General features: G+C 45.3%; 2 protein-coding genes across 3 annotated transcripts in view; both read right to left on the bottom strand.

Annotated features, from left to right (window-relative positions):
- Nucleotides 1–25,859, bottom strand: part of LOC134166482 (histone H2B 5-like) — a 218,780-nt gene that overhangs the window by 144,313 nt on the left and 48,608 nt on the right. The window lies entirely within an intron of this gene.
- LOC134166477 (retinoic acid-induced protein 3-like) lies at nt 62–25,162 on the bottom strand. Of its 2 annotated transcripts, none has more exons than XM_062624151.1 (4): nt 24,377–25,162; nt 3,685–4,652; nt 2,623–2,675; nt 62–1,930 (listed from the first exon to the last, which is right to left on the bottom strand). In XM_062624151.1, exons 2-4 carry the CDS (start codon nt 4,604–4,606, stop codon nt 1,838–1,840), a joined length of 1,068 nt encoding a protein of 355 aa, XP_062480135.1. In that variant the 5' UTR covers nt 4,607–4,652; nt 24,377–25,162; the 3' UTR covers nt 62–1,837. The 2 variants fall into 2 exon arrangements, with proteins under 2 accessions (XP_062480135.1, XP_062480134.1); XM_062624150.1 differs by lacking the exon at nt 24,377–25,162 and adding an exon at nt 7,170–7,986.

Below are 25,859 nucleotides of genomic sequence, written 5' to 3'. Positions count from 1 at the left end.
TGTAAAAACTCATGGGAGAGGAAGCCTCTAAAATGGGAGATTACAGCCTCATACCATCAGGAGTTTTTAAAAAAATTATTACTATTAACATCATCATAATCATGATTATTTTGCTTTGATGCTGTTTCTACTTTGAAATAAAAATATTACATATCTTCAGAACATTGGAAAGACAGATTTTTTCCAGCTGAATTAAATACCTACAAGCTCCTTTCCTATTCTTGATTATGCAAGTACCCAGCATGATGCAAGTAAATAAATACTGGAATATAGATGCAGCAGACACAGATACATACAGGATGAAAAGGTCCTGTCTTTCCTCTTGCATTTGCTGCTTGGCTTCATATTTCTTAAACACTTAAAACATCAAATCAGCTTGCTTCATTCAAGAAAAGTAGCACAGAGAAGCTATAACCGTCTTCTGCATGCTCAAGCAGCTGATCTCTTGCCCAGAGCAACCAGCTTTGAAGAAGCCAGCATCTCTGCCATTCTCCCCTGAGCTACAATGTCCCAGGTGACCCACTCCAACCCATGGAGAGCTGTTGCTGCCATTCCACCGGCCATTAGAGGAACCACATTCATGAGAAGAGCACCAGTCTCTTGTAGTCAGGCTCTCTGGCTTTTTATTAATTAAATATTCCATATACAAAGTACTAAATAAATATACAGCTGTGTCAGACACCTGTGTATCATACACACCCACTTGGAAAGCTCTATGCATTTCTATATGAAATATCATGGAAAGCTATTTACCAAATGCAAAGCAGGCTACAGAATGATTCAACTCTGCAGACTTATTGCTCATCACCAGGGTGCAGTCCACACAGCACGTACAGACACACACACAAATGTTCACTCACTCCTGGAACAAGGGCATCCACCTTCCTTAAGCTGGCTGCTTGGGAAATGTTCGGGTTAATGCCACAGACACACTCCGGAGCAGGCAGAGCTCCAAGGTGCATGTGATTTAAATGCCACCAGGGTATTGGAAGCAGCTGCACAGAACAGGTTTTGTTTGCAGGGATCCGCAGTCAGGGGTTGTAGGGGTGGGGAAGGAGGATTTGCAGGTTGGACAGGCACCTTGGGGTGCTTGGTCAGGAGCCTGAGTTAGGAGGGTGGCTGATGCTACAGTGCAAATCAGAAAACATATCAAAGTAAATAGGGGTAGATGTTTTCAAGTCTTTAGATTTTCTCTCCCCTCTCCACCCTAGGTGGTCCCCATGTGATGAGGAAGGGGCTGAAAGTGAACATGAAGAATTAAAATAGAATACTCTTCCCAGCCCTCCCTGTCTCTTCCCTGCTGTCTGAAGGAAGGCCAGGAAAGGATGGGAGTAGGCAGAAAAGAAATGGTGTATTGATAAGGGTGCTCTCGGTAGTACTGGAGATGTGTTCATGCAGGAGTGGGGCTGATGCTTCTGTTCCTTCCTCTTCTTCCATCACACACAGGGTGCAGGCATACCCACAAGCTATCAAAGCAAGTCCTGGCTGGGGCAGAGATGGTCACAAATGCAGCTAATCAGCTTCCTGCTGCTCTAGCCCTACAGCATTCCTGCTAAAAATAGTCCAGGACAGGCTCTTCCCAGCACGTTCCTCTGTCAGAAGAAATGAGCTCCACACCATAGACAAAAAGAGTGAGCAGGACCAGGATGTGTCTGAAAGCTGTGTGTGAGGAATGAAAGGGGCTTACAGGGTGTGTGGGGAAAAGAGGACCCCTCTTCTCTTTTGCCAGTGTGTGTTGACTCTGTCTCTTTTGCAGGATGACTCACTTGTCACCATGTAGTCCACTCCCCACACCTCTGCTGATGGGCACTTAGCCTTTTTGCTCACTGTGGAACTGCTACATGGGGCCTTTCCCACCGGTGTAGTCATGGTATGGGCTTGTCTGGGCCTTGGCCCGAGGAATGGAGAAATCATTTTTGGGATCAATGGTCTGAAAAGGAAGCACAAAAGTCTTTACTTTTCAAAATTGGAGAGAATTAATAGAATAAAGCTTACAAAAATTGAAAAAAAAACCCAAAAAATAAAAAAGGAGAGGGAGAAACAGAGCTGAAGGTTTCCTGAGCATGTGATAACTGGGGCTGTGGAAGAGAATCATGGCAGAACAAATCAGTAATGGAGACACGTCACCGGAGGACATGTGGGGACATGATGTGAACTATGCTGTGATCTTATGGAGCACTGTTGAATGGACATGGGGACACACAGGCTGCCCACTCTCGATCTGCACTGCAACTTCCAGTGATTGTTGGTGGGAATTCAGGACATTCAGGGCATGGGTTATGGAAAGGAACGTGACCTAATGAGGAAAGGGCACAGTCTACTGCAGGAACAGTGCTCAGAGAAAGGACTTCTTATGTGATGTCAAATCCAGAAGTACTGAAAACAACAACCTCAGACTTTGCCTCAGGCCCCTCTTGCCTTCCCATGTCCCTGTACATATCAGAGCTCCCTCCCCCCAGCCACAAATACCTCCATGAACACGTTATGGTATCGCCTGGCTAAATGTAAAGCTCCTGTCTGCCTCCATAAAGCCTACTCTAGGTCCATCTGTCTTCACCCCTTCTCCTTCAGGACATAAACAGTAGCCTACATGTGAAAAAGCTAAGTGGGGTGTGAACTTACCTTCATCTGAAACTGAGAAGAGTATGGGGAGTAGCTGTTGTCTCCTGTGTTTCCTGAATCACAAGACAAAAGTAGGGGGAAGTTAGTGAGTTAATGTTATATGGTAGCCTGAAAATACCCTGTGAGGGAGACTCACGGGGCCTGTGGCTATGTTAGCTGCTGGTTGAGTCTAATTGAACTATGCAATATGCAGGCGGGAATGGGTTAAAATCTGCAAGTGGGTGACTTGCTAAATATTTCCTTATGAAAGCAGGAATGAATGGTATTGTAAATAACAGGACATAGGTGGCCTTGGAGTTTAGACACCTCCTGTTGCCTCACAATTGCTGTCATCATCACCAGTCAAATCCCTCCCATGTGCATGTACAAGACCCCCTCTGTGGTATTCCCTGGGAGAGCACAGCCTTTTTCAGCTGTTCTCTTACAAACCTGGAGGTCTAACTCCAGGGATAAATGTGATCTCAATAGCAGATCCACAGGGAGTGTAGTCACATCTCCTACACATAGATACGGGAAGCCTCAATTGATAAAACATGTTGCTTTGTCCAAGTAGGTATGAGAAATGCCTACAGAGAAATTTCTGGTTTTCATACAGAAAAGTAAGACCTTCTTGCCTCCTTTTTAGATGAAGGGTTCATTTCTAAGTGGATAATGGGAACCATACCAGAATTGGGAATAAATAATCTCCAAGGAATAACCTGGAGAGGTCTGAGGAGCTAGAGCATTGCTAAGAGACAACCAAAACCTCAATTTCTACACAAACTTTCCAGATATAACAGAGTCATAAGGACTTATGTCTCAGCCCTGATATGCAGTAAGTCTCCTAGTCAGTCACTCCTACATATCTTTGGCTTTTATATTGGTCTTTACTCTTTTCCCTCTTGTCTGCAGATTAATTTTCACTTCCATTTCTGAAGTTTCACCAATCAGAAAGTGTTTCCTACCTCTAAATTATCCATCATCTTCAAAACCTTTCTTGTAGCCCTCCTACACCTTTCAGCTCATTAGTGGTGCATGTGCACACAGGACTGGGGAACAGTGGAGTCATTCACTTCACCATACCTTGCACAAGTTCATCTTGGGTGTAGGCACGGTTGTCCACTCCAGTTGCCTGCTTTATGAACTTGGGTTGGCAGAAGTCGTTTTCTGGAGGGTAGTCCTCCAGCTTCAGAGGGGCAGTGAGGAAACAAATTTCAGGCACGATATACATTATCAGGAAGACCCATCCATTGGACACCAGAGCAATGGCCACAACAGGATCATCCCAGGTTTTTTTGTTTAAGGCTGTGTTGCCTTTTGTGAGCATAGTGATCCACACTACCCAAATGGCAATGGAGAACAGGACAGTGACAAAGATGTGTGCCCCATGCCTCTTCCAGCTTTTGTATGACCCACAGAATGTGAACATGGAAACCAAGAAGGTCAGAGCCATCAAGAAGAGCACGTAGATCAAAAGCATGACAAAGTCTTTGTTAGTCTTCTCCGCAGACATAGTCAGAAAATCCTCTCTCTGGTTTACTAGCATGGTGACCAAATACTCAATATTGATCACAATTTGTACCAGGGCAAAGGAAACAATGAGGAGCAGCAACACCAGCCAGGAGAATGGCTTTCTTCCTCTCACTAGTTTGTTGAGATTGCACGCATGGGCGAGGAGGCACGAGAAGCAAAGAGCAAAGATGACTCCAAATAGGAAGAAACGAGCAGGGCGAGTCCTTTCATTGAGTTTAATGATGAAGGCAAAAGTGAGACCAAAAACACCGAGTGTGCCTAAGAGAAAGAAGAAATAGACAGAGAGCATGTGCCGCTTGCTGTTGTCTTGGACTTTGCAGATGAGAAAGAAGAGTGAGCAGATGAGGAAAATGGTGACGAGGATGCCAGCTGCAGCCAGTGACTCCAGGACAATCCCCCAGGCCTCCTCCATGTCACAAAGCAGGTAATAGCTTTCATTGATGCTGCCACAACCTCGGGGAGGTGACGTCATCCTCTCGCCTCCTTGGACAAACTCCTCGCAAAATGTTTCCCCAAAGCTGTAGAAGCAGAAAAGACACAGGCTGTCATATCCTAGAATCCTAGAACAGGTTGGGTGGGAAGGGACCTTAAAGATCACCTAGTTCCAACTCCACTGCAGGGACTCCTTCCACTAGGCTAGCTTGCTCAAAGCTCCAGCCAACCTGGCCTTGAACGCTGCCAGGGATGGGGCATCCACAGCCTGGGTGCTGCCAGCAGTGAGGAAGGAGACGCAGGGCAGACTCCCACCCCCACCCCACTAGGAAAGGACACCACAGTGCTAAGGACATGGGGCTGTGGGAGCAAAGCCATCCCTTTGTTTGGCATCAGCTCTCTATCAAGGTCAAGACAAGGCCCTTAGCAGGTAGCAATTCACCTTTCTTGTCCTCTGCACCATGCCTGGGAGTGCGGGGAGCAGGGAGAAGGTGAGCTTTCACAGCTTTTGCTGCCACACAGCACAAAGCCTGAACTGCCTTGTCACTTTTGTGATACAAGGGCAGCTGTTAGTCATAATACAGTTTACGCTCTTTTGACAAGTTCAGACAACATATGCACCTTGTGCCAGTGAGGTTCACAGATGAGCAATGCAGAACAGGAAACTCATTACTCTGTTTCTTTTCACTCTTTTGCTTTCCCTGCTTATCTTTGGTTTATGGGTATTAATGAAGGGGAACCTTAACTGCCTTTTACCCTGCAGATAGCTAACCTAGATTCCTCCAGCATAGCTCTTCTCACTCCAAATTAAATAGCTAATGTAGGCCACCAACCATGATCCCCTAAACTCATATTCCTCCTAGCAAAGTAGTAAGAACCATCCCAAAGACCTCAGTCTCCTCCACAGAATATTGCTTTACACTGGCTGGAAACCTGACATGTCAGAGGTAATGCACGAGAAATAACCATCATATTACTTCTTGAGGGGTCCATAAATTAAGGATGGACAAGGTCTTGAATGCACCCAGCACATTCCTGCTGTCTCGTCATGACTAGCTCAGTGCTTTCTGCATAAGCCCGGCTTAAGCCTGTCTTGCAGGAGATAAGAGTGCTGTTTAGATGAGCTCTGCCTATTGCCGAGGGGAATGAAGTTGCCTACTTCCTTGGGAGCCTGAAGCATGTGCAGAAAACACTGCACAAGGACGTTAGGCACTTTCTAGGCACCATTGCTCAGTTAAGATCAGGTATCTAAAATCTATCAAAACTGAAGTTTAGATACAATATTGCCATAAAACTTGGGGAAATATAGCCGTAATGACGACCCACACTGGAAAAACAAGGGCTTTCTTTTCTCATATATATAAAGAAAAATAAACCTTGCAAAATTTATTTTTCAGTGCTTGCCATGCTGTTTGCCTTGATTTCCCCCCCTACAGAACAATGTACTGCAGTTATGAGGATGATTCTAAAACCCTTCCAAAAGATTTTAGGGAGTATAGGTTGAATCTTCAATAAATGGCAGTTGACCTAATCAGGCTATGAATGAAGGGGAAAAATATCACTTTTTCACTCTCAGATCCACATATGCCTCCATGTGACCTGCTTATAAATGCTGGAATGTTTTCCCAGCTTTTAACCTTGCTGTGTAAAAGGAGATGCGCAGCTCCTCAAAAAGCTGGCTACAATAAAATGCAAAGTATTTAAATATGTGGGATCTCTGGACTCGTGTGGAGAAAACAGAATTAGTGAATAACACATGCAGGTGTTTACAAAACTCATTGTTCGCAAAATTTGGGGGATAGCTGAAAGATATCTGGATATTTGTGAGTAATAAGTAATGAACCATTCTGAAATCCAGAGAGCAAATACTACAATTTTATCTAAAGACATTTACTGTTGATCAGATTAGCTTTGTCTGTTCACACTCCATAGACTGGTGCTCACTGTTGGGGCAGGCAGAGAGTCCAGAGAGCCAGGGTGAGACCCTAGGGTAGCACAGAGCACACCCATAGCCCTGGGTCTTGACTGGTGCTTACTGCAAGTGGTACTTGCCACAGCCAATTGCCACAGCCCTTGGAACAAATAGGATGGAAAGGACCTCACTGCCTTGGAGAACTGGACCACTTGCGCTTATTTCTGCTCCCTTTTCTTTTTTTTCCAGTGTAGATGCTCTATGAGGCATGAAGAGTCTCTGCCCGGTCTTCTAGGTGAGTGTTGCGCCCCCCTCCCCAGAAGCTGAATCTTCTCATCCACCACCTACAGAAGTGTCTGGGATTCCCAAGGGGCTCTGTAGTCAGTGCAAGGGAGCCTGTGCTGTGGTTACTTCACAGTTCACCCCAAATCCCGGCTCTTGCTTTAGGGCTGAGGTCTTCTCCCTCCAGCCCGAGCTTACTCTCTCATTGATACTTGTGTATACACCCACCCAGTCACAAATTTCAAACTGTTTCCCAGGAAAGTCTGCCATAACTTCCCCACCTCCAGAAAGCTTTCTCTGTTGGCTGTGGCATACCATGCCCCTGCCCTCCCACCCGCTGCATGCCGTCCCTCCCCAGCCACAGGAGGCAGCTGTGCCCTGGATCCTGTAGGTCATTGCCTTGAATTACCTTTCTGGGTCCTCCTGGAGAAGGCACCAGGGAGGCTCTGGCTAGAAGAGGCGAGTTCCCTCCAAACCAGTAACGCGGTCACCTTCTCTTTTGCAAGCCTGTCCAAGCAGCAGCCCTGTGCTCGCCCTCCTTGGGAGCTTTAACAGCTGGAGGCTGGGGAGGTGTGGCTGAGCACGCCTGTTCCAGTTCCACCGCCTCTCCTCTCAGCAGCAAGGGCTATGAAAATACGGTCCCAGCGCCAGGAAATGAAGTCAGGCCTCCTGACGTCAGCGGGGCACTCACCCCTGCATTGGGGTGGAGATGTTGCCGCTGCCTGTCCCGGCCCTGCGACAGGACTAAATGCTGCTCAGCCAAGCACCTGATAAGGTGCTCCCCTGCCCAACTCCAGGCACCCACGGGTGGGGACTGTAGCTATGAATAGCAGTGCATCCCCTCCCTGCTCCAAGCCTTTTGTCTCTTTACATGCTTTCTTGCCTGATAACTGCTTGCAAGGTGGAAGATGAGGAGATTGTAGGATACAACTGGGCCCACAGCACCTAGAAGCAGAGTGGTTTCAAGCCCGGCTCCAGACAGTTTACTCGGGGTTCTTGCTGGGCACTACATTTTGGCACAGGGATGCATCTGCTCCAGTCATCCCTTCCACCTCTGCCAGTGCGAGCCACGTGCACCTTTCCTGAAAAGGACAGTTTGCCTTTGCTGGCGCAGTTCTGTCTGCTCACAAGCACTGAGTCACTTTGTCCAAACTGCTGGCCTCAAAAGTTAATGAACAAAGGTGATGACGAATTCCCCCTTACCCTACATTGTGCCTCTGGCATGACACACCCATCGGCGCAATCCCATCCACAGCCCTGAGTATCTCCAGTATGTTTATGACTACATCTGTTACTTTAAATATTACTCACTGGGAGTATTTTATTATCCTGCTTAAAGAATTGACACCAGGGTCTATCCACACTGAGCACTCGGTCACTACAGACAGCCGCTGAACCTAGAAATCCCTCCCACTCCCTGGAGGTTGTGCTCATTCCCAAAACCAGGGGAGTTTTGCCCATGTTTTTTTTTGCCCATCGTTGTCACATCTGCACGTTAATTTTATTTGTTTGTTCATTTATTTTAGGGCCCCTGGTTTATTTTTGGGTTCTGCTCCCTTTCGAATGCCACATGTGGAGGTTGCAACAAAACCCATACAAGAGAGCCTTCTCTTGCACACCCCATAAAAGTACATGAGTGCCTGCAGGGATGAGGGCTTACTGAGTGAAAGGCAACACTCAGTGCAGTCACTGCTGGGTGGGCTGTGCTGAGCCCTGGAACAGTTCCTCATGTCCTTCCTGCTTTCATTTCAGTGTAAAATCCTGAGGCTTCTTAGGAAAAGACATGTCAGGTTTCTTTACATGAAATTAATCTTAACTTTAAAGTAGGTCTCCCAGGCTTAGTGAGCCAGCCAAGAAGGAGGCAGTTGTTAAAAATGAGAGGAGGAAAGGAAGGTGAAGAGTTTAGCACCAGCTCAGTGGGACCCAACCTGTCTAGGAAAACATCCCAAGAGGCTTTTAAAGGTCACTAGTCACTGCCGGCCTATTTGCATCTTGTCAGAGCACATTATGGCTTGCCAACTACTTCCCTACGTTTACATAGACAGACAAAACCCCATGGAAGGCAGCATGTAAAATTATATCAGGGGAAAAAAAGAAGATAAGAAAAGTAACACTGACATTTTCCAGAATACCTGAGAAATCCTTGAGAGTCAGTCATCAAACACACCCTGTACCTTAAAAAGGTTAATAAATGGGGATACGTTTAAAAAACCCCAACAAACAATAAACCATCCCAAGTGACCAAGCGCTGCTGACTCATGGTAGGTAGCCTGAGAGATGGTGCCCATGGCTCTCATGCTATGCCAAGGAGTGAGAGGAATCACTGGTCTACGTGGACAAGTACAACGGAACAACAGGTGAGAGCATTGCCACCTCAGTTTAAGGATGGGATGCAACTTGCAGATAGGGGCGCCTGAATTTAGATGTCTGATGGTTATTACCTAAATGTAAGGTGAGTGTCTCAGCTCCCAGACAGCCAAAAGTTCAGAAGGGCTGGCCCAGCACATGTGCCAGGTGCCTACTGCTGTGTACATTGAAATGCTCCCAGGTGTGGTTACCTGGATTACCTGGGGCCTCACCTTAATTGCTTAATATGCACACATCAGCATATAAGTGTTATTTGAGATGCCACAGGGCATCCTGCTCAGCTTCCAGGGACCACTCCAAGAGCACATGGGTTTCCTGTACCAGATCTGGCAGTCCTGCGCAGATGGTTTTTACACGTTTAGGCATCTCAAATCACCTTTGTAAGAGCAATTTGCGTACTGAATCTCCACTGTTTATTTAGAACTGAGATGCCCAGTTTATATGTAGGTACCTAGATGCAGACATCCGTGATCTGGACTTTATTCTGGTGCACCAGCATAGACAAGTAGTTCGTTGAAGGTACTGTAGCTTAGTCGCCTGTAACTCAGTCACCAGCACAGGGATGGCACATAGGATACAAGAGTTGTGGGAAACTACCCTTCTGGAGCATCAGTTCACTCTGAATAACACAGGGGATCTCAAATAGTAGGAGGATGGTGGGGGCAATTAAATTGACTCTTAGGTGTCTACAGAGCAGACTTCATCTCAGGCAGTCATCCAGATTCCCACTATAGTTGGTGTAAAGACACACTTCCAAGGAAGTTTCAGTTGAACAACAAACCATATCACACCTGAGAAGTATCTGTTTCTCTCCAACAGAGGTGGGGGGAGACAAGATAATGATTTCAGATACAGATATTTACATTTGTCAGCTGGATTGCACAGCAAGACTCCAAAATAATTTCAGCACAATCCAGTGGCAAAATGATGGCAAGCTCCTTTAGGTGGGAGGCTGTTGGTAGCAAAATAGCTTGCTTTGGCCATACTGCAGCCCTGGACAAGGAAGCTGGCTGCTGGTGAATGGGAAGGATTAACAGCTACACCTGACATGGAGAGGCAAGGATGGCAGCAGGGACTGACACCTCCTCTTCCAGTCCTTGGCAGCAGATTAAGACAGAGAAGGAGGGCCAGGCTCTCCCTCTGTGTCAGCTCCTCTTCTTACATCTTCTCACAGCTGGTATTGCCTGGCCCTGCTCCCTCCTGGGGTGCCAATGCCCACGGTGCCGTGGGCCAGCCCTGCTTGGGGCTGAGGTGCCAGCAAAGGGCAGAGTACTGCAGCCCCTCTCAGCTCAGCCAGGTCTTGGGGAGAGTGCACATCTGGGAGGTTCAGGGACCTAGTTAGTGTCTTTTATTATGCCTAGTAACAAAGCAAGTAGGTGGCTGGGGAGAGATGGTGCTTGGCGCCCTGGAATGCGTCTAAATAATGTGTTTATTTTTGGTCACTGTTATTGGCTGTGTTGTGAATATGCTTGTGGCATTCCTCCTGCTTAGCTACCTGTGCAGTACATTGGGAACACAAAAATAGCCATGCTTTCTTAAAAAAAAATCCCCTTCTGCCAGCACTTATCACAGTCATACTGAACTAACATCACAGCAGCCTCCACCCTGTCCTGCCCCATACATCTCCTTTAAAACAGTTCAGGTATAAACATTATGACACCCTTGGAACAGACTGGTACAGAGGTGATGGGTCTTTGGCCCAGGAAGCCAGCTTGGAGCACCTCTGCCTTAGATAAGGAGCTAAGACGAATTCAGGGGATGTCATTACTGCAAAGGGACATGTGGCAGCTCCACATAACACTGGGCTTTCTCCTGGGGATCCTGTCCCTGAATTCACTCTGCTCTGGCTCTGAAAGAGTAATCTAAGGATTACCAAAAATTCTTGTCTGAGAGTTGAATCCTTTTCCTTTGGAAGTGAAAAGTGTAGCACCAAAACATAAATGTTACCTAAAAGTACTGCAACAGAAACTCATACTGGTGTCCTTCAGAGATGTTACTTGTCTCTGCAGCCCTCGGCTACATGCTGTGCCCCCTGCTATTTTCAGTCTCAGGAACAAAATAAACATTTCTAGTATGTAGCAGTGATAATGCTTTGCTTTGAGTGCTGATTACTGCCTCTTCTCAAAGTTCTCTTCTTTAAATGGTTTTGGCCAGATCCTCTCTATTCCTGGATCCTAAATGCCCAGATTCCTGGTACAGGATGTTCTTTTGCTGTGATGGGGAGAGATTTGCACAAGGAAATGGCAAGGAGACTTCTTGTAATATTGAAATTGGTGCTACTGAGTGTATCTTACAAACAGACACTTTCAAACCTGTAAATTATCTGCCAGAGCATTCCCAGTTGGTGAGAAGACCCTGCTTCAGGAAATGCAATGGAAACAGACTGCCTGATCCTCCACCAGGATGATAACGTTCTGTGGTGCTGCAAACAGAATCACTTCTGTATGCAAACCCAGGTATGGCCAGCCTAGTACTTGGAAACCCAAGGGTAGGGGGTGGCTCCTGGAGCACCTGCTGAAACAGTCTGAGTTCATGCCTTAGACTCCCCCTATCCCTCTGGGGATACTTTCATACTCCACAAGTGTGGAAGCCAGAGCAAGAATGAGCAGAAGTAAGTGGAGAGTAGCTCCAAGCACCTGTGGCTGTGATCACTTTGGCTAGGAAGAACCTTTTCACACAACAAAACTGATGCTCTTGCAGGCTGTGAGCAAGTTAAAAAAGAAATAATTACACTTGTCACCTCCTTTAGGACTTTCATCAGTATGCTAATGAACATTTCACTCAGGACAACTGGTGTAGTGTCCTAGAGGTACCCTGAGCAGCTAAGAAGGCTCCAGCCCTCCTTTATGGCGTTAAACTTACTTGCTTTTGTGCTGATGTCTTCCCAAATTAGCAAGTTGTACTGATATGAATGAGGGTATTGTGCGTAGACAAGATATTTGGGGAGAAGTGTGTAACTCTCAGGAAACAAGGGATGTGAAAATATACCAATGGTAGGGATGCTGCCTAATACCCCCAGAAAGGAAGACATACCAAAGGAGATCCAGGAAAACCTGCTTTCTCTCTCCCAAAAAAGGCTAATCCCAAGGCTAGGGAAATGGTTTAGGAGAAAGAGGATGTCTGGCTGCACTTGAGCTGGTGAAGCCTGACAGAGACTCAGCACAACACTCCAGGAGTCACCCTTTACTTTCCTTGTGTGCCAATCCTCATTTTGGTACCCTTGCCTGGCTCCTAATGCTGCTCCCTTTGGTATTCCTTGCCTGCTGTGCCTGGAGTACTTTTCCCTTTGCCACTCCACACCCTGGCATTGAGATGATTGCCTGAGATGCTCACTGAGAGAGGCTTAGGCCTTCTTTCACACTGGTGGCTGTTGTCAATAGATGTTCTCAGACAACCACCCCTACCTGGTGTCTGAGGATAATTTCTCCTGCCAGCATTGCCTTGGATAAGAGACTTTGCAGAGGACTGCTTCCACACAAGAAGCATTCCTGGGAATCAGGTTGCACACAAAAACTCCCTGCTCAGCGATAGGGAAAATTGTGCTTTACTGCTCCTGGATCAAACACCACCACAGCAACACAAGGCAAACCTGAGTTTCCAGCATAAATCGATCCTGCCTTTCATACTTCAGCAGGAAGAAAAAGCATTCATAGATTTTGTTTTATTTGTTATCAACAAGCTTCCTGCTGGCACAGATCTGTGTACCCACACAGCCAGCATAGGAGCCAGCAAAAACTCAATATTGTCCATCCTGGTTAAATTATAAAAAATACAATTGTATTAACATGTTTAATCTTAATCAGACACATCCTATTGAGCAATATGGCTGGGCACAAATGTGCTATTCACTCAAGAACCATGGTCTGGAATCAGCAGCAGTTTTGGTTGGTGCTTGCTATCCAACCAAGACTAATCATTAATCAATGCTGTGATTTTTCTTGAAGGAAATGGGTGGCAGGGGAGAAAAATATAAGGAACAATTGTAAGGCAAGGTCAAGTAATTGAATTCACAGCCTATTGCTCCTGAATATTTTCTTCTTGTTTAAAGCATGTTCCCAGGGCAGACAGTTCTTGGTCTCTGGATGCTACAAATCCCAGTGTCATCTCTTGGAGCTGGAGAACTGCTGAGGAACCACATAGGTCCCTGGGAATCCCAGTCAGGCTTCAGGTAAATGTAACCAAGGAATACGATAACACACAAGTCTTTAGTACTAGCTTGACAGGAATACCTTACTGCAGCCCTAGGAGAAGTTTCTATTCTGTACAGTTACATCTTCTGGGCTGTCAAGTACTTGGTGGCAAAGCTCACCAAAAATGGAAGTGGGGGCTTCTAGCAGTGGTCTACTTCACTGATATAGCCATTTCCCAGCAGCCATGGCATGTTACAGTGTATGGGGCCCTGTGATTTGAAGGAAAATGGTCTGTGTTCCTCTGGGCTTAAGGTGGAGTGCTGTGAGAGCCATATCAGTGCTGACCTGGCAGAAACACCAGTGAGTAATAGTTGCCAGATTATACATATAAATGGTTCATAAAGCCAACACCTCAGTTCTCCTTCCTAGTTCACCCTGGATAACATTTGTTGCTTGACTGTGATTATATATGACCATAAAAATGCCTTTCAGGGCACCTTGAACACTCATAGATACATAGAATAGTATGGGTTAGAAGAGACCTTTAAAGGTCATCTTGTTCAATCCCCTTGTAATGAGCAGGGACATCTTCAACTATATCAGGTTGCCCAGAACCATATCTGGCCTGGCCTTGTATGTCTCCAGGGATGGGGTATCCACCACCTATCTGGGCAACCTGTGTCCGGAGATTTTTGTGAATGTTTTACCACCCTCCATTGGAAATAATTTTTTTCCTCACATTCAGCCTGAATTTCCCTTCCTTTAGCTTAAAACCATTATCCCTTGTTCTATTGCAACAGGCACTACTAAAAACTCTCTCCCCATCTTTCTTATAGGCCCCTTAAAAGAACTGAAATGCCACAAATAAGGTCTCCCTCAGGCCTTCTCTTCTCCAGGTTGAACAGCCCCAATTCTCTCAGCCTTTCCTCATAGCAGAGGTGTTCCAGCCCCCTGATAATTTTTGCAGTCTTTCTCTGAACCCTTTCCAACAGGTCCATTTCTTTCCTGTACTGAGGGTGGGATCTCAACCTGGAAACCCCACCTGGAGTAACCATGAATGGAGCCCTAGCTCAGCCCATGCTCCATTCCTTCCTCAGCTCAGTGTGCATGTTTGCTTGCTTTCAGCATGCACAAAACACCTTTTCACTCAAATCCTAAAGACTCCCCTCCTTTTGAAAACCCAGAAACCAGGGGAATTGCTCTGCAGACAGTAGCAGCTTGGAAGCACTTGGTTTCTGGCACAGGGAGGTGGCATGCCCTGGGAGCCTGAAGGCCTGGTGCTCCTCAGGCATGCACAGACAGCAGGGGCTTCCAGCCTTGCAAAAGGAGTGCAGGTGGCAGCCTAGGACCCTCATGCTGGCTGAAGGTTATGAAGCTGGCTGGGCAACAGAGCTTGGTATCCTTCATTTAAAAGGCCAGCACATTGCTGGGCACCTTTCTTGCACTTGGCACAAGACAATGCATGCAGGCCCCCTTCCACTGTTTCTTCCATCATTAAGGTTGTACATTATGGTGAGTAGGCTCTTCTAATTTTGAGGACAACACAGGCACATCAGTATCCCCAGATACTGCCTCACTAGAGGCCCAGGACTGCAGTTCAGCTCTTCACTCCTCACACCAAAATCCTTTCTTGAATTATTCACCTAATGCAGTATTTGCCATGAGTGTTTAGTTGTTGCATTAACATGGAGGTGTTCCGAGTTCCCTCCTATCCTACCTGCTAATTACATCTGATGTTTTACGATCACTCCAACTTCCTAGTATTGCCGATGTTGTAAAGCTCCCCAAGGAACATAGCGATGTTCATTCTGTGCACACCTGCTGCATCTGGTAGCTTAGCAGCATAAAAATCTATGACATAACGATACACATTCGTGTAGCTGTACTTTGGCAAAATGAGGGGGAAGCAGTGCTTTATTCTGTCTGGTTAACTAAAGCAGAAATTTAAAGGGGTGTGTTTAGGAGGGTTGATAGCATTCCTGTTCCAGCTGCTTGCTTTTGTGAAATGATGCCTCCCTTTGCAGTTCCTACGCAATCTTGGTGGGCACATAACCACAGACAGACATGCATACCTGTGCGCAAGCACACACGCACCCAGCCCGGCCTCACCCAGCCCCACATTGCCTGCCATGCTTCTGCCTCTGTTGTTTTAGTGTCTATTAGAGCTCAGTGAAAAGCAAGAGTTGGAGCTTGCAAGGGTGCTGTTGGAAGTGGCAGCCAGGTAGGATGAGAAAGAGGGGGCGTTCACAAGCCCAGAGCACCACTGGAAATTGTTTTCTATAGAAAATTCATTGCAGGATGCTTAGCACATGCTGCACTGCAATAGGACCCCTGTGTTTTCTTCGCAAAGCCAGGTCTGAAAGACCTGCACTCTTTAAATGCTGTCTAGCTCAGTGGCTGCACCATGTTAAAATGGAGCACTTGAGGCCATAGATTTGAATCCTAGCCAGAGAGATTAAGTACTTGAGAACTGAAGCTGAGGCCCTAATGTAATCCATTTCACTATTCTCTGTTTAATTCAGTCACAATAAAAAGTGGAAATCTCAAAGGAAGAGTTGACTGGAAAATGCAGTCTGTACATAAAATTCCTACTTTTACTGTTTTAAGTCCTCTGACTTAAAATATAAATCTCCAAATATGCAGCCTTAAGCACACAGTTGCACATATACAGATGAGGGCACACACACACACACACACACACACACACACACACTCTTCCTCACTCCTTTAGCCAAAACCCCATCAATCCATTAAGAGTTCAAACAAATTTTGACTGATGATTCAGACCAGCTGAATCTTGGTTTCCTGCTGGGATAGTTTCTCTGTCTCACCTCATAGTTGCATTTAACTCCTCTCCTGATTTCAGATAAACTTGTGTGGACACCTGCCACCTTACTAGATGGTCACTAAAGATATCATAAACTTGCCACATTTGCACAGATCTAAACAAGCAGCAATGCTGGGTTAGAAAAGAGCATTACACTGTTGAGTATGATGGAGCTGCCATAGTCCTGGAACTTCCGGCCTAGATGCTGTGCCCAGGCAAGATCTGAACTAGCCAGAAAATACAGCTGATTGCTATGTCTCTGGCTTTGATTATTTTTCTTCCAATGTTCTTGCAACCCAGGAGCTTCCCTAAGCTAGAGGAAAGAATGTCAGTGTGCTGCCATTATTAATAGCCAAATGGCAAGGACTTGGCTGGAAGGGAGAAAGTTTACAAAGCTTCTGGTTTGCAGTATGGAGAGAAAGAGAGCATGTGCTTCAATTTGGACCAGTAAGCTCAACCCAAGAAACCCCCTTCTGGCCCTGCTGTGCTCCTTTCATCTCACTTAGCTGGCTACTGGATGGGAAAGATGAGCAAGCTTTCCCATGGGAGTCCCCGTGCTTCCTGCTGCTCTCCAGATACAGCAACCCTGACTGTTTTGCTTAGTAAACAAAAGCGACACCCCTTTGTGACAGCCATACACAAGGGAAGGGTTTAGTGAGGGCTTAGTTGCCAGTTAACCTCTTCAGAAATGCAAACACAGCTTCAGCTAATGGTATGAGCAATCCAGGAAAGCGTCAAGAGATTAGGGATAGCTTTTGGTATATGCATGATATGGCAAAGGGAAGCTTCTGCCCCTGGGAAACAGATTCTTCTCTTCCTTGGCTGTTGTATGGCCCAATAATCCCTTTCTTGTTCACTATTAACAAACTCCCATAACAGACATGCATTTGCAGTAACAAAATACTAAGTGGCACATGAGCAGCTCTCCTGAAAAGGCTCTAAAGTGATTTTTCCAGAAATCACTGGCTGCATACAGGACTTCACCCCAGGGTAAAACCTAGCAGCAGCTGTTGGGCACCAGACGCTGCTGCTACATTTCAGCTAGCATGCTATATTCCATCTCTGGGATCTGCAGGGATGTTCACTTCATCACGCAGAAAATCCACTGCCTTTGTGCTTACATTTTAAAAGGCAAAAGGAAGTGCTCAAGGCCAGGTTGAGCAGGGCTTTGAGCAAGCTGGTCTAGTGAAGGTGCCCCTACCCATGGCAGGGGATTGGAACTGGATGATCTTTAAGGTCCCTTCCAACCCAAACCATTCTGTGATTCTATGAAATCTTGTCTATGACCTCCTGCTTGGCACCCTACACATCTTGTCATGGGTGGGGTAATCTAAAATATATTCTTAAAAATACCCCAAGCCCTATGCTGTACATGAATGAAGGGATCCCATGTATGTTATGGATTTGAACAATGTTATTGCTGACTGCAAGGGCTTTATCAGGTTACAACACCATGATGTACAGAGGGGTGAAATTCCCATGAGATCTTATGTTACACTGAACTCACACAGCAAATCTGAAGCTGAGTTGAACAGGAACAAGCAGAACTAAACCAACTTCAGTTCTTACCTGACAACCCAAATAAGAACTAAGTCCAGCCTTTACTGATCCACGCCTGATCAGCAGCATGGTTTTACTAGTGGTAAAGGCAAAAGAAAGTGGCAATCCACGTGCATGATTCTGCCAAACAAAACACATTCTGGATGTATTACATGACAATCTGGTTTCTTTAGCAAACGCAGCATCTGTCACAGTCCTGTTCCAATTAAAAGACATGTCTGTGTTTACATAACAGCTGATAATCCCCTATCTCCGGAGTGGTTAACCTAGATGTCCAACATGGTTAAAAACCTCTGTTGACTAACTGAAATCTGAATTTCCTAACTGCTCATTTATCATCATCAAGCAGAAAAATGACACTGTTGAGGCTGTTACTAGTTAGAACATATCCTAACCTTCCAGGACAACACAAAATTTGGATAAGTTTGCTCTACCTCTAAACCATCCTTCTCTTTACTCACTGAAATTGTTTAAGATTACTACAATTAGTGAGTTGAAAGAAGTTGCTGAATATAAGTGAACAGTATTTTTCTAACAAGCAGTTAAGCAACATCATTAAGCAGCAAGAGGCTTGCCCAGAGAGCCCAGAAGGATCTCCATTGCTTTCTATCATTTACCTCATTGCTTTGTATATTCTGCAGCATCTGTGAACACGGATCCCTGTCAGTCCCTGAATGGCTGAGGTGTGCAATAGAAGGTCCTCCACCTGCACAGGGACTGTAGTAGCTTCTTCCAGCAAGAGCACAGAGGTGTCTCCTAGAACACCATCAGGATGACAGCCACACAGGAACTGCTGAGGCAGCTCCCATCTCCCCTGAACCCTGCAAAACACAAGGAAGACAGAACTGGAAGCAAACTGCTTGGGCAGGCAGCAGCCCATAGGCTGGGAGAAGAGCCTGAAGGACCATACTGCAGTGCAGCATGAACAGCAAAGAAAGAAGCAGCCATGGGGCAGTTTAGGGACCTGGTGGCAGGCTGTTTGGTGGGGCAAAGCTGGGGAGAAAGGAGCAGGGCAGAGTGCAGAGGGTGCTTAGAAAGCAGGATACATGAATGAGACCTTGGTGAAGACTGGAATTCAGACATGTAGAAATGGCTAAAAGTGTGTGTGGGGGGAAAGATGGGAGGTCCCTCCAAAAAGCACCAAATAATAGAATATTAACAATGCAACACATTCTATTGCATACTGAACACAAGGAAATCTCCCTCACGTAGTTTATCGAACTTGGCAGGCCTGAGCTACTTGCAGGAGCAAAGCACAGGTTGCTAGATACTATGGGAAGGGAGGCCTTGGCTGATGCTTTCAAAGGCATAAGTCAGCCCATGAGGAAAGGCCTGAAGGCAGGGAGTGCAGCTCCAACCAGCAACCTGTGGGTGGAGGGGCTCCCCTAGCCCAGGCCATGCAGGGAGATTCCTTCTCCCTCAACCATAGGACAGGTAGCTTCCCAGCTGTATGCCTCTATGGGTTCTACCACCCCAAGATCTCCATCACTGAATGCTTCCAAAGGTTAGGTGAATCCCTCTGTCAGCTTTATCTGATCAAATGATGGGAGTGGACGGGATAACGATGCAATCCCACAGATAGTGAAGGGGAGCAGGAAGAGGCAAACTGCTGGTCTGGGCAGTGAGATTCTGCTGAGCAAACAGGTGAACCTGTTCTGGTGTACCAGTACAGCCTTTTATGTCAGGCAGTCCTGGCTTCTGCTGTGGGGGTCAGCCTGTCGCTCACTTCAGTCACAGAAAATCCCTCCAGCTGAAGCAGGACCTGGGACAGTGCACAAGCTCAAACCTCTTTCCTTCTATCCAGGATTCATTTTAAGGCTCAGCATAGCTCCTGGTACAGAGTTAGCCTGCTTTAGCAAAGCAGACAGGAATATACGTATTTGTCCTGCCCCTGCAAAGGCCAAGAAGATAAGTGTCCACATCACTGAAGCCATTTCAAAGTAAAGGTCACCCAGCCATTGCTGGCTTCAGCTCTACTTGTCAAAGGTCTTTCCCACCAAGAGAGGTAACAGCTCCATGCAACTCACCATCCAACTATAAAGAGGGACTTTCCACCCCCATCAGTCCTTCTCTTTATAACTGTATATTCACATGTCAATAACTACTGCACAATCCTTTTGACAGACTTCAGCATATTTTTGGGTATTAAACCATGAGCTCCTTGAGGCAGAAAAGCATCTACACCCCTGTACCTTTCCTGTGCTACCCATGTAAATTGGTAATACACGGTCCTGTATATCTGAGGTGATCAGAGAAGCAAAGGGCTAGCATGGCTAACAAAGCTGAACACTTCCACCAGAAGGCTGCCCTGGACTAAGTAGAAGAGGCTAAAGAATATGGTAAAGGAGGACAGCTCTCAAAAGTTTTTATCCATGTGTGCTTAGCACAGGACGAGCAAACACTGCCACTTCAGGGGCTCTGCCTTCCTTTCCAGGGAAGGACAGAACAATTAGCTTTCCAAAGGGCTTTTTGTGTGGTTGGTTTTCTTTTTTTCTTTTATTTAATTTTGTTTTAAAGGCTTATTTGCTGCGTGTGCAAGATACAAAGACACTTACCAAAGATTTCATTGATACTATGCCTTCCAGCAAGCTGCCCTTCCATTGCACAACAGGTTTATCAACCACAGAAGGCTAGCAGGACCCTCCACTAGCCACGTCTTTTTGTATATCTGCTGCTTCTACTGAATTTGAGAGCCACAGCTGTCTGCTATGGGATTTTCAGAGGAACACTGTTCACAAACAGTCCATGAAAATACAAGACAAAGGCAAATAGTGACAGCAATTCCAGGAATTCCCCTTCCATGAGCTTAACAAAACCCTGACAGAAAGGGAGGCTTGTCACTAATCACAAAGAGCCCTTCATCTCCCAGACCAGGTGGCAGCATCTGACCTGGGAAAGCAGGACTGGCATTTTCAAAGAGGGGACATAGTCTGGCATTCAGTGGATGGATCTGCAAAAGATAATCTTCTGAACTACACAGAGGCAGTATAGTTGGAGTAAAGAAGATGTATCTCAGTCAGTGGGAGCCCTGGAAGAAACAAAGGATCACAAAACACTAGCATGCTTTGCAAGGAAGGGTTCTTCAACAAACTCAGATGAGATGAGCAAGCCTGGCTGCAGCCAGCCAGCTGAACATATGCAGAAGCAAAGCTATCTCTAAATTTGGGAACAGGCTAGAAAATTTATTTCTGACATTTGTTCCATAGATCTTTGATAACCATTCCTCACTCTGCTATCCATTTTAGAGAGCCAATACTTCATTTGCATTTTTATCTAAACTGCTTTTGAAAATTGGAAAGATGATTCCAAGATTTCTAGTTAACAATAAAGCAATTCTCACCAAGTGGCTGGAAAGAGCCTAAACTAAGATACACTCAAGTCATGTATGTGTATCTAATGGAAAATAGTAAATAACTCTACAGAATCTCCAAGAGTCATCTCAAGACCTGCAACTGTAAGGAACGGAAAGCTTATTCTTCTTAGGCTCTGTCAAAGGAGGCTGTTAGACTGTCTGCTTCATACTGTTGAGAGTGTTTGGAGAAGACCAATCTTTAACAACCAAACAGAGCCTCTGGCATGCACCAAGAGTAAAGACTTAACACACCTGTAAGCATGCACATGAGCAGCAGTAATAGGAAATCACTAGTGGCAAATTTCTCTTTCTGAAAACAGATTGAGGGAGAAAAAGTATAACTTCTCCACTTATGATACATCAAGCACAGGAGCTGGCAAGGACAGATCAGGCTGGGTATGTTCTGTTATAAATTCCCTTCACATGAGCTATATAATAAAGACAGTAGATGATGAAGTATACCCAATTACGTGCTTGACTGGGGTACCTTAATTTCCATTGCTTTAAATAAAATTGAATGAGCCTCCACACATTCCCTCCCAGGCTTGCTCCACAGATCTTGTGCCCTAGTGTGTTGCTGCTGCAGGAAAGTAGGTACTTTTGTGACTCCAACTTTCATTATGCAAAAGACTTATTTTTCCACCTCACAGCAAAAGAATTTCATGGTTTAGCCCTGCTCACGGAATGGAGCAGCTGGGCAACAAAAACCACACAAAGAAATTACTTTCTCCTGGAAAGTCAGCATAAAAAAAAGCAATTCAACCTTACCATGCAACCCTCCCTCCACCTCACACAGGTGATTTGCAGAGCAAGTTTTGCTATTTGCCTTTCTGTACAGAGAGACATGTTTATGGGTGAAAATCTTGAGAAGATTAAAGGGGACTTAAATCTGTCCAAATGGGAGGCATGCCTGAAAAACTGCCTTCCTTGACAATATGAAATGCAGAGAAGAAATGGAAAGAAACGGTAGTCCCTGAGAGGCCTGTCAACAGGGCTCCTTTTCTGCCTTTGCTAGGATTTGAATGGAAAACATTTACCCCTTTTTTGCATAGAAAGCCCACATTGCATTGCCCTTTTCCCAGTAGCCTTTAGTAAGCACCAAGGCCAAGGCAGAAGCTTTTGACAGATTCCTATCCCTAGAATTTATCTTAGGGGTAGGCAACAGAGCAACATGCACATCTCTGCAACGATGAGGATCCTCCAGCAAGAGAAGTCAAAGATAAAAATAGTCCTCTTCCCTTTGGGCACAAAAAATTACCCCTTGTTAACCTCTAGTAAACACCTTCAGGCTTCTAGTCCCCTGACAAAGCACTCGACAAGCTCCAAGGTCATCCACCCCCCCCACCCCATCCCCACTCCCCAGGACCTACAGTATCAACAGTGGAAGACTGCACAGTGCTACTGTCTCCTACTGCACAACTAGGCATAACCTTGACACCATCGAACATACATCCTACATCCATAAAACACAACATATCACGTTTAGGAAGGCATATATCTGTGTCCCCTGGGGCTTTGGAAGAAGAAAGTGCTGTCTTCATAATAAGTTTCTGTATTTAAAGGGTCCTCAGGAAAAGATACAGTACTTGGCTGTATTCATCCCTGAGCCAGAGAGAAAGCGACCATTCCCATTTCTTAGGTGTCAGAGGAACAAAACATCCTTAGCTCTCCCTTTTAAATATTGCTGTTCAGAAGTGCCTTTCATAGTGTGACAAGGAGAAAAAGCTGTGCCTTTTAATTTTTTTTTCCTTTTCTTTTTTTTTTAATCTCAGGAGTTAACCCAAAACTTGGGATTCTGTCAGAAACTCGCCCTCCTGATTCTCTGTGTTTACAGTCATAGCTTTTCCCTCCTGAAAGTCTCCTGATAAGTGGATACAGAACAATAAAAATTCAGAATGACAACATGGACAACCTCTAGCACAGAAGTTGGATTTTTACAGTATTTGTTCTGCAACATTTACAAGAACCAATTACTCACTTGAATGTTTACAGATGCTTTTCACATGCCGCTGCAGGCAAACCACAACTTCACATTTATACAATGTCAATGCTTGGTATGTGTCTGCGTCTTTCACAGGTCATGCAATTCATTCCATTCCTTCTTAAGTGCTTCCAAAGGCTTTTAGGTATTTTGGATATTTTCCTTCTTCAGCATTTGGCTAAACTGGGAACGTTTATTAGTTTCAGTCCTGCTTTGTAAACTAAGAACCTGAAGATCCCCGAATCACTTCTTACTCAGAGTTCCCACCTAAACTGAGACTGTTCTCATCACAAATTAATGGTGCTGCTAAAATCATCACACTTAGTTCTCCCTCTTGGTCATCTCTACTTTTGGAGGGCAGCCAGGTCCTTGAACAGGCTGTGTTCCTCATGGTTATTTTAAGCAGATTTCAGCTCAGGCTGTCACCACAGTAAAAAGCCTTGAATTTCCCACCTTGGTTCCCAGCTGTGCTTTCCTGCCCATGTCTTTCCTTGTAGTCCCTGGGCAGAAGGTACATGGCACTGGGGAAATGAGACAGGCAAACCCATTTCCGACAGGCCAATTCAGTGCAGCTTCTGCTCTGGCCCACTGTGTGGCTGCAGGGATCACTACCTTTTGCAGTTATTGTTGCTTATCTTGAAGTCAGTTATCCACACTGATATCAATCTTTAATTTTACTCCTCCCATCCAAAGGACTGTCCTGCTCCTGCTAGTTGTAGAGCATTTTAATGAAAGACACTAAATCCCCATTCTTTACTGAGTTAGTTACCTAAGTAGTGCTAAAAACTATAAAACTCTAATTAATACATGTATTGTGAGTATAAAACAATCACCTTCTCATTATGGACTTGGGAGATGCAGAACTGTTTCAAACTGCAAACACCCCTACTGAACATCTTCCGAGAACACAGCTTTCATCTAAACTTCATTTCAGTGTCAGCCACAAAAAAAATAACAGGTTGCATTAGTCCAATCCTACCCTACATCACACTAAGGTTAATCCTCCATTTCAGCTCCCTGCTGTGTGAAGACTCAGAGCTGTGCAGAGGTGTGCTTCAGAACTGTCCCTCAGGAGTCCTCCTGACTGAGCAAACACAGACATCCATTGTACAAAAGTATGCAGCCATGCACATACCAGTGCTGGTATTTTCTGAACTGTCTTTTATTCAGAGAGAGACAGGTCTCACTCCATTCCTTTCCCCTCATGTTTCATTACAGATTTGGCTGTAGCCTGGCTGCAAATTCTGTTTTGACCAAATACATCTTTAGACACTCCCTATTCCACTTCAGTTATACAAACACTCTCTAATCTAGCACTCATGGTGTAGTCACAGTAAGAAACTATTTCCTGACACCTCAACTGGTCGAGATATTTTTAGTTGAAATTGAATGCACATACCTGTGGCAGGTGAGGCACCAGCAAGACTGTGGGTGTGGTGAAACCTCTGCTTTTCTAGTGCCAAGTGTTTCTACAGCTTGCCATTCCAAACCAAGGGATGTGGCCAGCTATCCAGGAGTCACTCCTCTCAAGGAGGCTCTAGACCTTTTCACAAGGTGCAACTCCACTTCTCTGCTATTCTTGCAACTGCAGAGGAGAGTTAAAAAAATCTCTGATACCCATCCAGGACACATGCCCTCTGCTGTTACATCCTCCCACACAGGAAAGAATACAGAGAGATGCTAAAGACCCCACCAGTCTATTGCATAGCTGGGAATAAGACCAAGAAGATTTCCAGAGACCTAGGAGCCTCAAATGCATTTTTGTCTTCATTTGCTGACAGCAGGACCAACCTTGTCCTGATTGTGAAGGGTAATGAAGGATGGAAGACCAGTCAGGAGTGTTCCCTTGCTCCATAGGGAATGAGCATTTGCGTATCAACCCATGTGCTTACTCATTCTATTCATCTGGTGCATTCTAGGGCAGTTTCCTTTTACCTGTGGTGATCCTTACTGAAGAGCCCTGTAGAATTAACATATTCTCATTACTTGGCTGCCACCCCTAAAACTCTGCACTAGGGCCCACTGAAAATGCACACTCTCCTCCTGCCTTACAAGTATGTTTTTAACAGTCAACATACCCAGGATCTGTACCCTTACTTATCTGCCACTGATCTCAGACTAGAGCTATCAGACTTGTGGGTTTCTGAGTAAATTGCTACCAAGAAAACCCAACAAAGTAAAACCACTCACTCTTCTCACACCAGGTAGTTTCTCATGAAGAGCTGTTTTAAATTTAAAAAAAAACCCCAATTCTCCTTAGTTCTGACCACAGTGTTTTTTTGTAGTTTTGCAAAACATGCTGCTCCAAAGTATAAGAGCATTCTGACTAGCACACATATATATTAATGTTGATGCTGTGAAATAACTTGTGCTCATCTTGACTACTGGAGTAGTTTCTGCTTTCCATTTGTATCTAAACCAGCAACTTTTCAATACTGTTCTTCAGAGAGCAGAAAATCTAGTTTACGAGTGGTTCTAACAGACATTCAATTTTTATGTTGAGTGATCATGAGGAAGTTTCTCACCCTTCTCTGCCCACCAGCAGAAATATTCAGTGTGAAAACTTATTGCTAATGGAAACTAGCAGTAACCCTAAGATTTGATATGAAGATAGGTAAATTTATCCCATTCTTGCACGAATCTAATTATACGGCACTCGATTCTGCTTAAGACAGCGTTTTATTTCGTCACGCAGCTCCCGAGTTGCTTTCCTACGTTAATAGCACCCCCTTGTGTTGGTTTATAAGTACTACACGAACCAGCCACAAGGAAAACCCAAGCCCTTGATTTTGCCCGTCATTACAGGTTCTGCAGCCAATTCCAAGCAGTGAATAGCCTAATCCTACTGAAACAGGCTGTCACTGTGCTGGGCCACTCTTCAC

Source organism: Pezoporus occidentalis, unplaced genomic scaffold (assembly GCF_034315485.1).
Source record: "Pezoporus occidentalis ecotype Australia unplaced genomic scaffold, CSIRO_AGI_Poc_V1 ctg263, whole genome shotgun sequence".
Taxonomy (NCBI): Eukaryota; Metazoa; Chordata; class Aves; order Psittaciformes; family Psittacidae; genus Pezoporus; species Pezoporus occidentalis.
This window is presented reverse-complemented; position numbering and strand designations above follow the sequence as displayed.